This window comes from Aulonocara stuartgranti (assembly GCF_965226115.1).
Source record: "Aulonocara stuartgranti genome assembly, chromosome: 18".
In the NCBI taxonomy this organism is placed as follows: Eukaryota; Metazoa; Chordata; class Actinopteri; order Cichliformes; family Cichlidae; genus Aulonocara; species Aulonocara stuartgranti.
Window position 1 is genome coordinate 12,667,239 of NC_138954.1, and position 13,795 is coordinate 12,681,033.

Consider the following 13,795-nt stretch of genomic DNA (forward strand, 5'->3'; position numbering starts at 1 on the left):
CTAAACTTCATTGGGGAGCCAGTGTAACCAAGACAAAAATGCTGTCAAGCAGGACCTTTTAGAGGACCTGGTGAGAAGCCATGTAAATTGATTTGGTTTCATATTTTTAAATTTATTTATTTATTTATTTATTCCTCTGTTTTTAAGGAGCGACGCAAGTTCGGACCATTGGGTTGGAACATACCTTATGAGTTCAACTCAGCTGATTTCACAGCAAGTGTTGAATTTGTTGAAAAGCACTTGGATGACTGTCGCTACAAGAAGGTGAGGATTCATCTGGGACAGTGTAAAAAAGAAAAATGAGTTCGCATCGTCTGCCCTCACTTACCAGTGTGTGGTTTGTTCGTTTTTTTCCAGCATGATGTGTCATGGGTAACTGTGCAATACATGCTAGCTGAGGTGCAATATGGAGGAAGAGTCACAGATGACTATGACAAACGCCTGTTGAAGTGTTTCTCTCGTGTAAGAATCCCAGTTTTATGTTTGTTTTTGAGTTACCTTTCACTGATGAATAAAGGTTTATATCCTGGTTACTCTGCATTTTGCATTTCTTTCTGCAGGTGTGGTTCAGTAAAAAGATGTTTGATCCAGCATTTTGCTTTTACACGGGCTATAAGATTCCTGTGTGCGAGACAGTGGAGGAGTACATGGAATATATTCAGAGCTTGCCCACTGTGGATTCACCCCAGGCATTAGGACTGCACTCTAATGCTGATATCACGTAAGGAGAGGATGTGGTCATCACGAAACATTGAATGCTTTGCTTGTAATTGCTGATATAATTGCTAACCACGCATTTCTGCTCTGTAACGAATATTAACCAGGTACCAGACAAACACATCTGCTGAAGTGCTAGACACAATCACAAATATTCAGCCCAAGGAAAGTGGAGGGGGATCAGGAGTGACTCGAGAGTCTGTTGTTTATAACATGGCACAGGACATGTTGGAGAAGCTGCCTCCTAACTATGTACCTCATGAGGTCAGTTTGTCTGTTCAAATGCTTTTTTGTCACGTTTACATGAACTAAAATCTAATGGCTGTCACTTTGATTGGTTAAGGTCAAAGCGAGGCTCTTGAAGATGGGAGCGCTTAACCCAATGAACATCTTCCTACGTCAGGAAGTAGATCGAATGCAAAGGATTATAAGTTTGGTGCGCATAAGTCTGACAGACCTGAAGTTGGCCATCGATGGCACTATAATAATGAGCGAGGTAAATTTACTTCTCTGTTCAAATATTAACATATATAGCAGTTTAATAGTCCCTAAAGCGCTTTACACATCCAGTCATCACTGGTGATGGCAAGCTACATTGTAGCCACAGCCACCCTGGGGCACACTGACAGAGGCGAGGCTGCCGGACACTGGCAACGGGTAAGGTGTCTCGCCCAAGGACACAACGACAGAGACTGTCCAAACTAGGGCTCGAACCGGCAACCTTCCGATTACAAGGCAAACTCCCAACTCTTGAGCCACGATCCCCCGCCCCATATTTGGAATCATTTTAACTGTTAACTTCAGAAATGGTTTATTTCTTTTTTTACACATAGTGATTAAACTATACGATTAATTGCACTCATGAAGTTTTAAAGTCTGTACTTCACTCCTAGAACCTGCGTGATGCCCTCGACAATATTTTTGATGCCCGTGTGCCAAACCTGTGGAGGAAAATCTCCTGGGAGTCTTCCACGCTAGGCTTTTGGTTCACTGAGCTCCTGGAGAGAAACAAACAGTTCCACAGTTGGGTGTTTGAAGGAAGACCAAAAACATTTTGGATGACAGGCTTCTTCAACCCACAGGGTTAGTTGAACCTTTGAGCATTTTACTGGTATCATATACAGCCAATGAGAAAACAAGCAGGACTGCTGATATCGATCCCTAACACTGTACTTTGAAGCTAAATGAAGATAAATAAAACCAGCTGTCAGTTGGTTGAAAACCTAAAAATGTTACCGTCAACTGGGAATAAAATCCTTCACACTGATGCTAATCCTGTCTTTATTTGGATGTTTGCAGGATTTCTGACAGCCATGAGGCAAGAAGTAACCAGAGCGAACAAAGGCTGGGCTCTGGACACGGTCACACTCAACAACAAAGTACTCAAGCACACAAAGGAGGAGATCACAGCCTCACCAACAGTGAGTTAAAATGCAGTATTTTCTGAAAATTGTGAATAACAGGCAATTGACTAACAGATTTTTTTTTTATTAAAGAGAGAATAAAATAATGGACTATCCTGTCATTGACTGCCTTTCTTCAATAGGAGGGAGTTTATGTCTATGGTTTGTACGTTGATGGTGCTGGCTGGGACAGAAAGAACACCCGTCTCATCGAGTCCTCACCCAAAGTGTTGTTTACACCCTTGCCTGTCATTCACATGTTCGCTGTCAACTCCACTGCCCCTCCGCATCCTGAGCTTTATGTGTGCCCCATCTACAAGAAGCCAAAGCGCACAGACCTGAACTACATCACAGCAGTGATGTTGCCTACAGTCCAGTCACCAGACCACTGGATCCTGCGTGGGGTTGCCCTGCTCTGTGACATCAAATAAAAAACAGTTGCTTATCTTTACTAACGTGTAAAAGTGATAAAAACAGAAATAATTACATTTCCTTCAGAAAAGCATACTCTTTTAACATAGATGGAGTCTTGACAGTTCCTCCTAGTGGTGTAAAGTAATTTCATCTTTTTCAATTTTATGTTTGTGTTCTGAGCTGGGTAGTTAGTGTGGGTGACTTAAACTACATGTTTACTTAATAAACTGATCTCTGAAATGAAATAAATAATCAAAACTTTGGTCATGTTTTTGTCTCCTATGCATTTTTTTTTATATATATGATTAGAGAATTAAAATAAGAAAAAAACTAGTGATTACTTTTGACTTTAAAACGTTTATTTCGATAAAGGGTGAAGTGTTATTTCATTTTTCTTTGTCATTATTAAAAATGGTTATTCAGAAGAAAAATATCATTCTGAAAACTGTAAATACAGCCATGCAGGTCTGTGAGACAAAGCAGGGAGCACTGTTTGAGAAACTTATTTTCAAAGTGAAGACAGGAGCAAAGACAAACAACTGGCGCCAGTGTTCAAGCCCCCTCATCCTCTAAGGGATCTGCAGAGGAAAAGGGTGTCCCTTTAAAAAACGTTCTTAATCAAACCCAATTATTTCCGCTCCTTACTCTCATTATTTCCACCGTGGACCACGTCCCGCTAGCCAGCTTGTTAACTAGAGCCTGAGACTCGGAGAAGGTCATGCTTGGCCAAGCAAAATAACACAATAATTTGTGTAATGAATTGCTGTTTCTGAGTGTGTCTTGGACATATTCTGGGATTTGCTGCTTTAAGTCTTTCTGACAAAGGTGTGGTGAGAATTGGTTAAGGCTAAATATAGCATAGACAGTTTTCATCTGAAGTCATTCTACTGCTTTATTGTGCTTAACTACTAAGGCATGTAAATGGTATTCGTTTATTTGCACTCTAACTGCAAACCAAAGCAGAGAGAGAATTTTGACTCCTTATACTGAGCCTGAACACCTCTAATAAGAGGCTTTTCTAAAATCAGACAATCTCTGATGGCAAATATCCTAAAAATAATGGTTGTGGAGTTCATGGTGTCTATCAGACAAGACATATCAGTGTGGAGCAAGTGTAAGTTTGAGCCCATGCAGGGCGCTGCTGTGTGGACTGCATGTTGTTGGTGTGCTTGCGTGAGATTTCTTCAGAAGGCCCAGGACATTCTTGCCAAAGAGGTTCTTAATCTCAAGAGTTTTCATCCAGATTAAATAAAGGTTTAAAAGGCATTGTTGCAGAGTACTTGGATGCATAATAGCCCTTTATACAATCATTGGTCCCAAAATAAACGGGGCAATTAAGCCACCTAGGCTACTGGCCACAAGGGCTCAATACAGCTTGAGCCCTTGTGGCCTTAGCGTCCTGGCAGGCAGGGCCCCTGACACCCCCGGTTGGGCCTGATGGAGTGGAGCTTCATCTGCCTAACAGCCTGGCAAGGTTCCACAGGCCTGCACGAGCACAACAGGCCTCCGTCAGGCCAGCTCTCTCGGTCACATCTTACATGGCCTATTGTACACCAGCACTCATTAACAGTACAAAGTCATGTTGGTGGCTAATGGATGCGTGGAGAGAAAAACAAGGTCCACAATCAACAGTTGTGCTCTGTAACTTTATTCTGGGTCTTGCATTTGGAAAATAAAAGTCACGTGCCTAAAAACATAAAGGGGTTCGAAATATAATTGAAAACAGAAAACAAACATCTTCAAACGTTTGTGAAATCTTCTTTTTCTCTTTGGTTTTATGATCAGGGTGATCACTAAGAGCAGCAAAGCCTGTAAAACTGACTGTTGATGGTGCCGTTTCTCAAGGATGGGATATACAGACAATATTTGTGAATACTTCCCTCATAACCTTACTTATTAGTATTACCCTTATACATGTATTGCTAATACAGTACTTTTGACATATAGAATTAAGCATATTTAGAAGTCCTTGCAAATTCCATAAGAAGCAGAAGGAAAATTGAGAGGGAACATTTTTCCAGTACCCTTCAGCATTGACTTAATGCATACATGTCTCAGTAAAAGATTGTTTATTTGTGGTCCAACAGTTACATTCAACTCTTCTAATTCCAAGAGATAAGAGAGACTTCCACCACCCATTAATCTTTTAATTCCAACTCCACCTGACCTAAGTGAATATTTAGTCAACATTCAAATAATGAGCAGACAAAATGGATCAACATGAAGATGAAATCATGATTAAAAACCCCTGGAGAGTCTTGGGTCGATTTGTGGCTATTTTCAAATTTCGATTACATGCCATTTGCACAGTGTTGAATGGAATATAGCGAAAGTCTGCAAAAAAAAGTTCGGTCACATTTACTGTTAAAATTTCAGTATGACTTCCGGAAATTAGCTTCAGTGGCTAAGCTAGCGATAAACTTACACTATTGGTCCTAGTGGTCGATTTGTGCCCCATTGAAACCCATTATAAACGCTATTTTTCACGGCAAAAAAATTACGGTCAAATCAATCGTGATCGGTTATGTTTCCGCTTCCGCTTGCAGTACTGGCCTTAGAGTTGTAATTTTTTTTATTTGTCCACCGGGTGGCGCCCTTGCTCCACATGTGACGCCTGCTGGAACATACACACCTTCTCCAGCGGCCTGCTCGAGACAGATACCCGGAAAAGGCAGACTAATTTCCCGCGTACAGCAGCAGCTTGGCCCGCTGCTCGTTCCAGACCATTTTATGACCTTAGGATCGTTTGAGGGTGCATTAATTTTTTTTAATCAACAGGAAATGACGTATTTGTTTTCACGTGGTAGCGGAAGTGTGTGCTGCAGACACGGGAACCGAACCATATGCTCCGGCGCTGCGCGAAACACACCCCCGGCAGAGGCACTCCTCCCCGGGGGAGCAGGAGCAGCAGCGCCGCCTGGGGACATTTTCGGCTTTTGCAAAAAAAATTAAAAACGGATCGAAATTAATGTTGGTGCCAATCTTTTGTCCATCTAAAGGCCTAATTATAATAACAATAAAATATTACTTCAAATGTTTTTTTTGGAAAATATTTTATGTTTTATGTTTTTGGGGCAAAAAAAGCAGTGCGCTCATGTGACGAAACCGGGATATAAAGGGTTAAAATCCGCGAAATGTAATTAAAACTTGACATGAATATTTCAAGGAGAAGTAGGTCTAAAAGATTGGCTAATTTAAAGTGGAATAAAATATTAATATATAAATTTTTTATAGCACTTTTTGGGCGTGGTCGATAGTGTGCATTTTATGAAATGCGCTCCTGGAAAAAAAATAAAAGGCGATCGAAATGACTGTTGGTGCCAATCTTTAGTCCATCTAAAGGCCTAATTATAATAACAATTGAATATTACCTCAAATGTTTTTTTTGGAAAATATTCAAGTTTTTTGTTTTTTGGGGCAAAAAAAGCAGTGCGCTCATGTGACGAAACCGGGATATAAAGGGTTAAAATCCGCGAAATGTAATTAAAACTTGACATGAATATTTCAAGGAGAAGTAGGTCTAAAAGATTGGCTAATTTAAAGTGGAAAAAAATATTAATATATAAATTTTTTATAGCACTTTTTTGGGCGTGGTCGATTTGTGGCTCTAAGACCGATAGTGTATGCATTTTTCTAAGACCCTCCATTATTAAAAAAATATATTTTCTGTATCAATTAATTAATATTATAATTGTCACAGTTTTAGAGCAGGGGCCATGTAAACCAGAGCTCGAAAAAGAGTTTTCAGGGCCATTTGAGGGCACTTTGTCTATGGCTGAGAATCCAGGGTTAATCGCTTTAAAAGCAGTAATTAGGTGTTAAGAGGTGTGCATGTCTGTTTAGATTAGCCTCCAAGATAGATTACGCTCCATGACTTACGATAACCTCCCCCCATCAGAACTCGGTGCTCTTCAAAAGCCCATTAACACTCATATTCCCTATAAAGACTAAATAAAATTGATATTAGTGGAAAACTGGCTTTGAATGCACATTTTCACTTTCTTTGCAGCAAATGAAAGAAAAACATCAAACTAATTAAATTTACAATAAAACAGAGGAGCTCTGGGGCCCTTTAACAGGCAACTAATTGGTCATAGTTACTTCATAGGAGCTCTGAAATCTTATATCGAAATAACATATATCATTAATACCTGTACATAATGCATCCATAAACGGTGACAGTGTGTGTGTTGTAAAATATCTTACCACCACAAAACAGTCAGAACACAACTCAATTATAAAATCTCAAGTATGAATTTTTCATCAAGTTGTAGTACAATACAAAAACATTGCTACTTCTGCCAACATGACTCTATGTGTCATCTCTCATCTCAGTTCAATAGAGATTCACTAAAGGTTTACAAAATGAATGATTACAAAAGTTAAACAAGAGTCTGTTCAAGAACCTGGCAGGGATTTAATTGTATTTGTAGGGTTAAAACAAGGGTAAACATTTTAAAGTGATTTTTTTAAATGGTTAGATGTTTGTTAGACATAAAATAGATTTAAAAAAAATTCTTTGGTATCACGTGTCCGCGTCACTGGAACACGAGTCAAACGCTTTAAAGGGAGTTTGTAAACATTAACGGAACATGTGGTTACATTGTAACCTCGGATCTCTGAGTGAGAGACTATATCTCCAGCCTTTAGGCTCGGAGACACATTCCGTTCACATCTCCACAGCTGTTTTATAGTCAAGCTGTGGGGCCTGACTGGGCAAGCCGGAGTGTCTTAAAGAAGTATCCGCACACCCTGACAAAGGGGAATCATTTCCCCTACATATGGAATATGTAACAGAGTGGAGAGATAGTCTTGATGTGATAGAGAACCAGCTAAATCAAATCTGTCTGCTTCACATCACATGTGCTGCCAGGTTTTATCCATTGACTGAATGTGCTCTTTGGCCTTCATCCTGAGTGCTGCAATGCTTGAACTCCTGTCATCCTCCGTTGGGTATTTGTCATTGAAGCTGGGAGGACACTGATAAGGAGGTGGCCCCATATGTGGCTGCATACACTGGACCATCGTTGGCGGGGCGTTAAGGAAGCTTTGACTTGGATAGGTGGGTTGCAGGCTCTGAGGTGAACCCATGAAACCTGGAATGGTATGCATGGGTGTGGCACTGGAAATAGGTGAGGTCAGCCAGGGATCTAGCGGCATTGGATTGGCTACTGGCCCCACGTTTGGAGTCATCGGTGGACGGTTGAAGGATAGCATGGAGGAATCCTGGAGCTTCATGGTTGTGGTGTCCATCTTTTCTTGACGTCTCCACTTTGCCCTTCGATTTTGGAACCACACCTGAACCGAACAAAATGATATGAAATGCATGGACAAGGAAGCCTTGAATTACATTAGCAAGAACTAAAATATTAATAAAATATATCTTGGAGACTATGGAGGCTGCAAATGTACTATTTTCTAGTAATAACACAAGTTGGTGCAATATTTTTTTCTGTGTCTGTGTGCACAGTATTTGACCTAAAAGTGGACAATTGCTTTCTGGGCAATAGTGAACATAAAGGGCATTAACAGTTAAATGCCATATGATTGCATGGTGAAAAAACTAAGTAAATCCTTAAAATTGATTCTGAATGAAATAAAAAATTTTTTTACTACCAATAGCTGCACCTTTTGCAAATGACATCATGCCTTTCACTGAATTTTCCCTTGCAGTAATCCCATAGTAACAGATGCTTCCAGTTAAACCTGTAAGTCTGTGCCTTCTCTAATCTAAACAGAGACTTTAACTGAGTTCTGCACGAGCCAGGTAAACAGTGATTCGACTTTCCAAGAAATGGAGTCAGGTGTACCAAAGCCCATTAATCATGCCAAAGAGTTTCAGGCAATATGGTCATCGGATCATTAGCTTTGAATAATGAATCCTCCAAGAAAAAGCATGTTTGTTAAAAGGTGAACAAATAATCTTCCATATCAACACCATCCCACTCAGGTTCCATATTACTTTTTTGATTTTTTCTAACCCTTCATCAAACACAAACGGTTGGTAAATATTCATTTCTTTCATGGATTTCTGTTGGAAGATTGGTAAACACTATCCATCAGTCCATGTGGTGTTATTTAGGTTGTGAGAATATCTGGATGACATGTGCTTATATCTTCATATACATTGCCTTTACCTGAACTCGAACCTCAGGCAAGTTGACTTTCATTGCCAGCTCTTCACGGCTGTAGACATCTGGATAGTGAGATTTCTCAAAGGCTCGCTCCAGCTCATGAAGCTGATAGGTGGTGAAAGTGGTGCGGTTTCTTCTGTGTTTCTTTTTAGCGTGCTCTTCATCGTTAGTGGTCTCTGGTGATCCCTCAGCATCATCTGCCTCCTTTTGCAAGTTGCTCATCTCTCCCTCACATTTGTCACCAGAGAAAATGTCAGATTCTAAAAAACAACAACAAAAGGACACAACCGAGCAGTGAAACTAAGGTTTTAAAGTGCTTTGATGTTTCGGCTTAAATTGCACACTACTTAAATGTCCAACATTTGTTATATATTTCCACTTTATGGCAAACAATAATAAATGGTCTAATTGCCCTTTGTTATTTCAGTCATCAGAAACCGAGAAAACCTGATATATGTAAGATTTTTCTAATAAGAAGTGAATACTTTGGGGGAAATGTTTTATGCATTATTCTACCACCAACTAAGAAAGTGAAATCTTTTATTAGCTTCCATGTTAAAACAAATCAATGATTGAAAACTCTTTTCAAAGCCCTTTAAAGGCTTATGAACCTTAGGGTGGGTTAGGGCTAGGTCTAAATGACATCATGTCTTTCACTGAATTCCTCCCTGCAGTAATCCCATAGTGACAGATGCTACCAGTTAAACCTGCAAGTCCCTGACAACTGGCTTCTGCACGAGCCAGGTAAACAGTTGTAGTGCCGATTGTGCTTTCTAAGAAATGGATGTAGAGCAAGGGAGTCATGTGAGTGATGTACCAAAGCTCATTAGTCATAGCAAATTGTTCCACGCAATATGGTCATGGATAAAAAGTATCTTTGTTCTAAAAGTGCACGTGAGGAGAAAGTGACTGCTTTTATACAAATCAAAGAACAGTCTTCCAAATCTTTCAATGTAGGTTGTTTTCTTTTTTTATGTTTAATTTAACAAACCAACTTGCTTTTCTTCTTCTTTTGGCTGCTCCCTTTAGGGATCCTCCACCTCCACCTCACCCTGTCCCTAGCATCCTCTGTTGTCACAATTTTCACCTACTCCTTCTCTGCATAAATGAATCTTCTCTGTGGTCGTCCTCTTTTCCTCCTGCCTGGGAGCTTCATTCTCTACAACCTTATATATAGTATATCCACTATCACTCCTCTGCACATGTCCAAACCATCTCAGCCTTGCCTCTCTAAAGTCGCGTCCAGTCAAATCAACCTAAACTGCCGAACTTTAAAACTTATTTAAAGGGACTCGTGTTTAATGCACATTATAGTAAACCCTACATTAAATATTAAAACACAGTTTTGAGGTACAAGTTTCAAAGCTGGTGCAGAACTACTGTTTGGCTTTGGAATTATATTTTTAACTTGCAGGGATAAAGACTCACGATAAAGATATGTAATAAAATAGCAGTTGCACAGAAATGTATATTCGACCATGCTTTATTTCATCCTTCATAAACAGGATTTTTGTGTGTGTCATCTTTTACAGTCCAGAATTCAACCCTTGTCCACAAAATGTGTATGAAATATGTATTGTTGTCCAGCAAACAGTCACACTGAAGCATGGCCACTGTAAATATGGAGGTGTCTATAATCACACACAGTTTTAACTCTTTAAAGTGTGCAAGGCAGAAGAAATTTGTCGTTTTCCCAAAAATTAAAAACATATAGCAGTGTAGCATGACATATCTGTAGCATATAGCATGTAAGCTCATTAAAAGCGCATAGGTTTTTTTAAGCTAATGAGTTGTCATAAAGGAACCCTCAATAAAAGCCAGTGGAACCATACTACATATTAACTGTTTCCTTTGTTGTCATTCAGCTCGCTGCTAATGAAATAAACAGCTCTGTCTCCTGGGAAAGACCAGGGAGACACAAATCCTCTTCAGTCAAGTCACTGTCAGATACAACTAATTAAATCTTTATCTTTGGTCCCGATAAATGACATCAAGCTCTTTTCTGTGCTAAAACCACGATGAACGATGTGCTCTATAACGATAATAATTCTTATTCTTGGAGATCTGAGCCATGTACATCTCAAGTTTTAACCTCTTAAGCCCCAACGCCCCCTGATACGGGGGCAAAAGGCAGGAGATCAGTTAGGCTTGGGGCTTAAGAGGTTAAAACATCCAGTTAAACTTAATTGTTTTTCAATTTTAGAATTGGTTGGTTTGCATCGATGTGTTCTAAAAAGTGTTATACAAGTGAAGAAAATACAATATATTTTGGGGCTTATCCTTTGTTTTATATTAGTCTTTTTGTTTTAGTTGTATTTATTATTTTTCCTGTCTGTGTAAACTGTTTGTTCATACACATAAACTGTGTTTTTAATTGTTTTTCTATCTAGTTGTTCTACAGCGCTTTGTAATTCTGGTTATGATATATGCAGGACAATTAACTTTATTCTTAAATACTTATTACACTCAATTTTAGTTAATTTCAAACTGGTCCCACCTGCCTTGCTTGTATCGACAGGCACTACTTTCATCCTCAGAAGGTAAAGGAAGAAATATGGCAAACTGGATGGTCTGCTTTCCAGTGAGATGTACCAGTTACTTTACAAGTAAAACATAATAATATGTAATCAGTTTTTGTGTTAGTAGCTACACCTGCAGCTAACAAGTATGAAGAGAGTAAGATAGCTTTCTTTCTTGTTTAAGTGCCGAAGTGAAAGTAAAGTAAAATTATGTAAAAGACACTAAATGTATTTCACATCTTCATTTTGTATAAAAGAGCGTTAGTCAAAAGATATAGATAAAATTAAACCACACCATCTATTCATCTATGTATAATTTTTGCTGATGAAACTCAGTAGTGAGCAGTTTAATTTGGGTGCTTGAAGTTATTTAAACACTTGGGCTAACTTTTGAATTTGATGGGCTGTAAAGTTTGGAGTAATGCTTATTTTTTGTCCTTAGCATGTACACAAACTTAAATATTACAGTACAGTAAGTTTGTCAGTTACTTTACCACTTGCCAGAACTAATTGCATCTTATTGTTAAATAGCTTTGCATGAGGTGCAAAACTAGTGTATTTAAACAAGTTGTTTCAGAAAAGCAACTCAATTAACATGATGGCTTAAAGCGCCTGAGCACTGATACAGAAATGTGTGTACTATGTTTAAACTGGATGTACAAGATCTTAACAACCTTAGTACAGGTTTAATTCCACTCTTTAGTCGGTTAACAAGAAAATCCCCTCAATGATTTAAACTGAGAGGAAAAAACTTCCTGGTTTTTATGCCTTTTATTAAAAGACTCACCATGGTAGGAAGAATTTTGGGAGCTGTCTCCGAGGTCTGGTAGGTGAGCGTAGTGGTCCGATGGGACCATCTTTTCAGGATCCTGAGGGTTTGCTTCATTTGCTTTCTGGCTTTCATCACTTTCTGCTGAATGGAGTAAAGGGTCCTGGTCTTTAGTGAATCCCAGTATGACATCGATACTGTGAACCCTGCCTCCGGCACTTGACCCAGCACCTTTTGCCATGTCATAGTTGTCTAGGCAACTATCATCCACTATTCCCAGGGTATCCATTGACAAATGCATTCGAACCTTCGGAGACACTGTCTCTTTTTCCTTGTCAGAGAAAAGCAAAAGGCTACCAAGTGAGACGAGGCAGAGCACCTGTTGTTCTGCTTCACATAGAGCAGCAGAGCAGAATTTTGTGGAGTGTGCAGGCCGTTTCCACAAGAGCAAAGCCAATTCACATATCTGTCTGCAAAAGAAATAAAAGGAAAGAAAAAAAAGACAAAAATGTAAAGTTCTGCACTTGAAGGTAATTTAACGGTTTGTTATTAGTCTTGATGGACTTTACGGGAGCCCCAGTTTGCTCATCGTGATCCTTTAGTTTAAAATGAGAGTAGGAGTCCCTATTGGGAATATTAGCTTCTGGTAAAAGTTGGAAGAATTATGAATTAGTAAAAACTATTTTACATAATTAAACAAGTTGAGTGAGTAAAATTTTCTTCTTTTTTTTTTTTTAAATTGAGCTGATCCTGAGTTTACACTGATTCCCATTTCTATTGTAATGCGATTCAAGTTTGTCAAATAGGAAGGCAATCAGCATGGTTAAGAATTTAGCTGGATACATTTTGTGATTGCCTTCAGGGCACAAAAGAGTGAATTTAACTCATCTCATGCCTAAATATAAATCAGCTTTATAGAAAGTGTTTATCAACATATTTGAGCGAATGCATAGCGAGAAAGTACATAAAGTAATCTTACCTTCCTTCGTTCTCCTTCCACAGGCTAGGCTGCGCACATGACGTCTCTGCAGTCCGTAAGTAGACAACTGACTCTAACAATATCTACCGTAGGCATTTGTTACTCCCTGTTAAGTCCTTGAAATCCCCTGCAAACAACTGAGCAAATGACCTACTGCTGAAGTTCTGTGCAGAAAGAACAAGCAACATGTCTCCCCCAACAAAACTCCTCCTTAACCGCACAAGACACCAAAGCTGGAGGTTGAATGCTAGTAAAATCAAAGAGTTTAAGAGGTTTATTAATTGGAATCCTTCCCCTTTAAGAATGACTGACAGTTGTTTTCTGGTCAAGTAATTGCTCCAAATGTGTCCTGCATTCAGACCACAGAGGGAGGCCATTGCTAATGAAGGCTCAACAAAACTTTCTTTCAAAAAATCTATTGTCTGAAAGATAATGGCTTGTACTGAGAGTTTTCCCCCCTACTAATCCCTTCATTATAGACAATATAAGAGAGGAAAGACACACAGATAGACTTCACTTAAATGGCTGCACACTGTAAACACGTAAAATAATGTTTCATTCAAGCAAGTGAAAGATTTTAATCCTCACACTACTCATTTTACCAGGTTTGATAAATTAAAATGGATTTAATCACATTACATTTTTCAAAGTGGAATACACACTGATATATTGGGTTCAAATATACATGTATACTATAATCATTGCAATAACTTTTCACTGTCTAATGATACTTTTTTTTTTTTTTAAAGCCAAAAAGGCAAAAAATAGTGATCTAAGTAAGGGGTCGCACCCCACTTGACAAATAATTAAGTAATTCATGCTTGAGCAGTCAATTTTTCAACATAATCCATTTCACTCCT

At 38.9% G+C, this 13,795-nt stretch overlaps 2 protein-coding genes across 5 annotated transcripts in view; one reads left to right on the plus strand and one right to left on the minus strand.

Annotated features, from left to right (window-relative positions):
• LOC309694326 (dynein axonemal heavy chain 8-like) overlaps positions 1-2,736 on the plus strand; it is a 37,191-nt gene extending 34,455 nt beyond the window's left edge. For all 4 annotated transcript variants that reach the window (XM_082514331.1, XM_082514332.1, XM_082514333.1 and 1 more), the window contains 8 exons: positions 148-264; positions 358-462; positions 561-721; positions 825-981; positions 1,061-1,213; positions 1,611-1,800; positions 2,017-2,138; positions 2,264-2,736. In XM_082514331.1, the coding sequence (XP_082370457.1) occupies positions 148-264; positions 358-462; positions 561-721; positions 825-981; positions 1,061-1,213; positions 1,611-1,800; positions 2,017-2,138; positions 2,264-2,551 (1,293 nt within the window). In that variant the 3' untranslated portion in view covers positions 2,552-2,736. The remainder of the gene's footprint in view (positions 1-147; positions 265-357; positions 463-560; positions 722-824; positions 982-1,060; positions 1,214-1,610; positions 1,801-2,016; positions 2,139-2,263) is intronic.
• A 1,425-nt stretch (positions 2,737-4,161) lies between these two features.
• On the minus strand, positions 4,162-13,299 carry LOC309693210 (retinal homeobox protein Rx2-like). The gene is made up of 4 exons (XM_082512237.1): positions 12,936-13,299; positions 11,975-12,426; positions 8,672-8,928; positions 4,162-7,832 (listed from the first exon to the last, which is right to left on the minus strand). Exons 2-4 carry the CDS (start codon positions 12,255-12,257, stop codon positions 7,392-7,394), a joined length of 981 nt encoding a protein of 326 aa, XP_082368363.1. The 5' UTR covers positions 12,258-12,426; positions 12,936-13,299; the 3' UTR covers positions 4,162-7,391.
• Between the last annotated feature and the right edge of the window lie 496 nt (positions 13,300-13,795).

What these genes read in the sequence shown, in the direction of transcription:
- LOC309693210 (XM_082512237.1), bottom strand. Translation starts at nt 12,257, where the DNA reads ATGCATTTGTCAATGGATACCCTGGGAATAGTGGATGATAGTTGCCTA. An exon ending in CCAAAATTCTTCCTACCATG is followed by an intron (nt 8,929 to 11,974) that starts GTGAGTCTTTTA and finishes GTTGTTTTTTAG; the next exon opens with AATCTGACATTTTCTCTGGT. An exon ending in TGCCTGAGGTTCGAGTTCAG is followed by an intron (nt 7,833 to 8,671) that starts GTAAAGGCAATG and finishes TGTTCGGTTCAG; the next exon opens with GTGTGGTTCCAAAATCGAAG.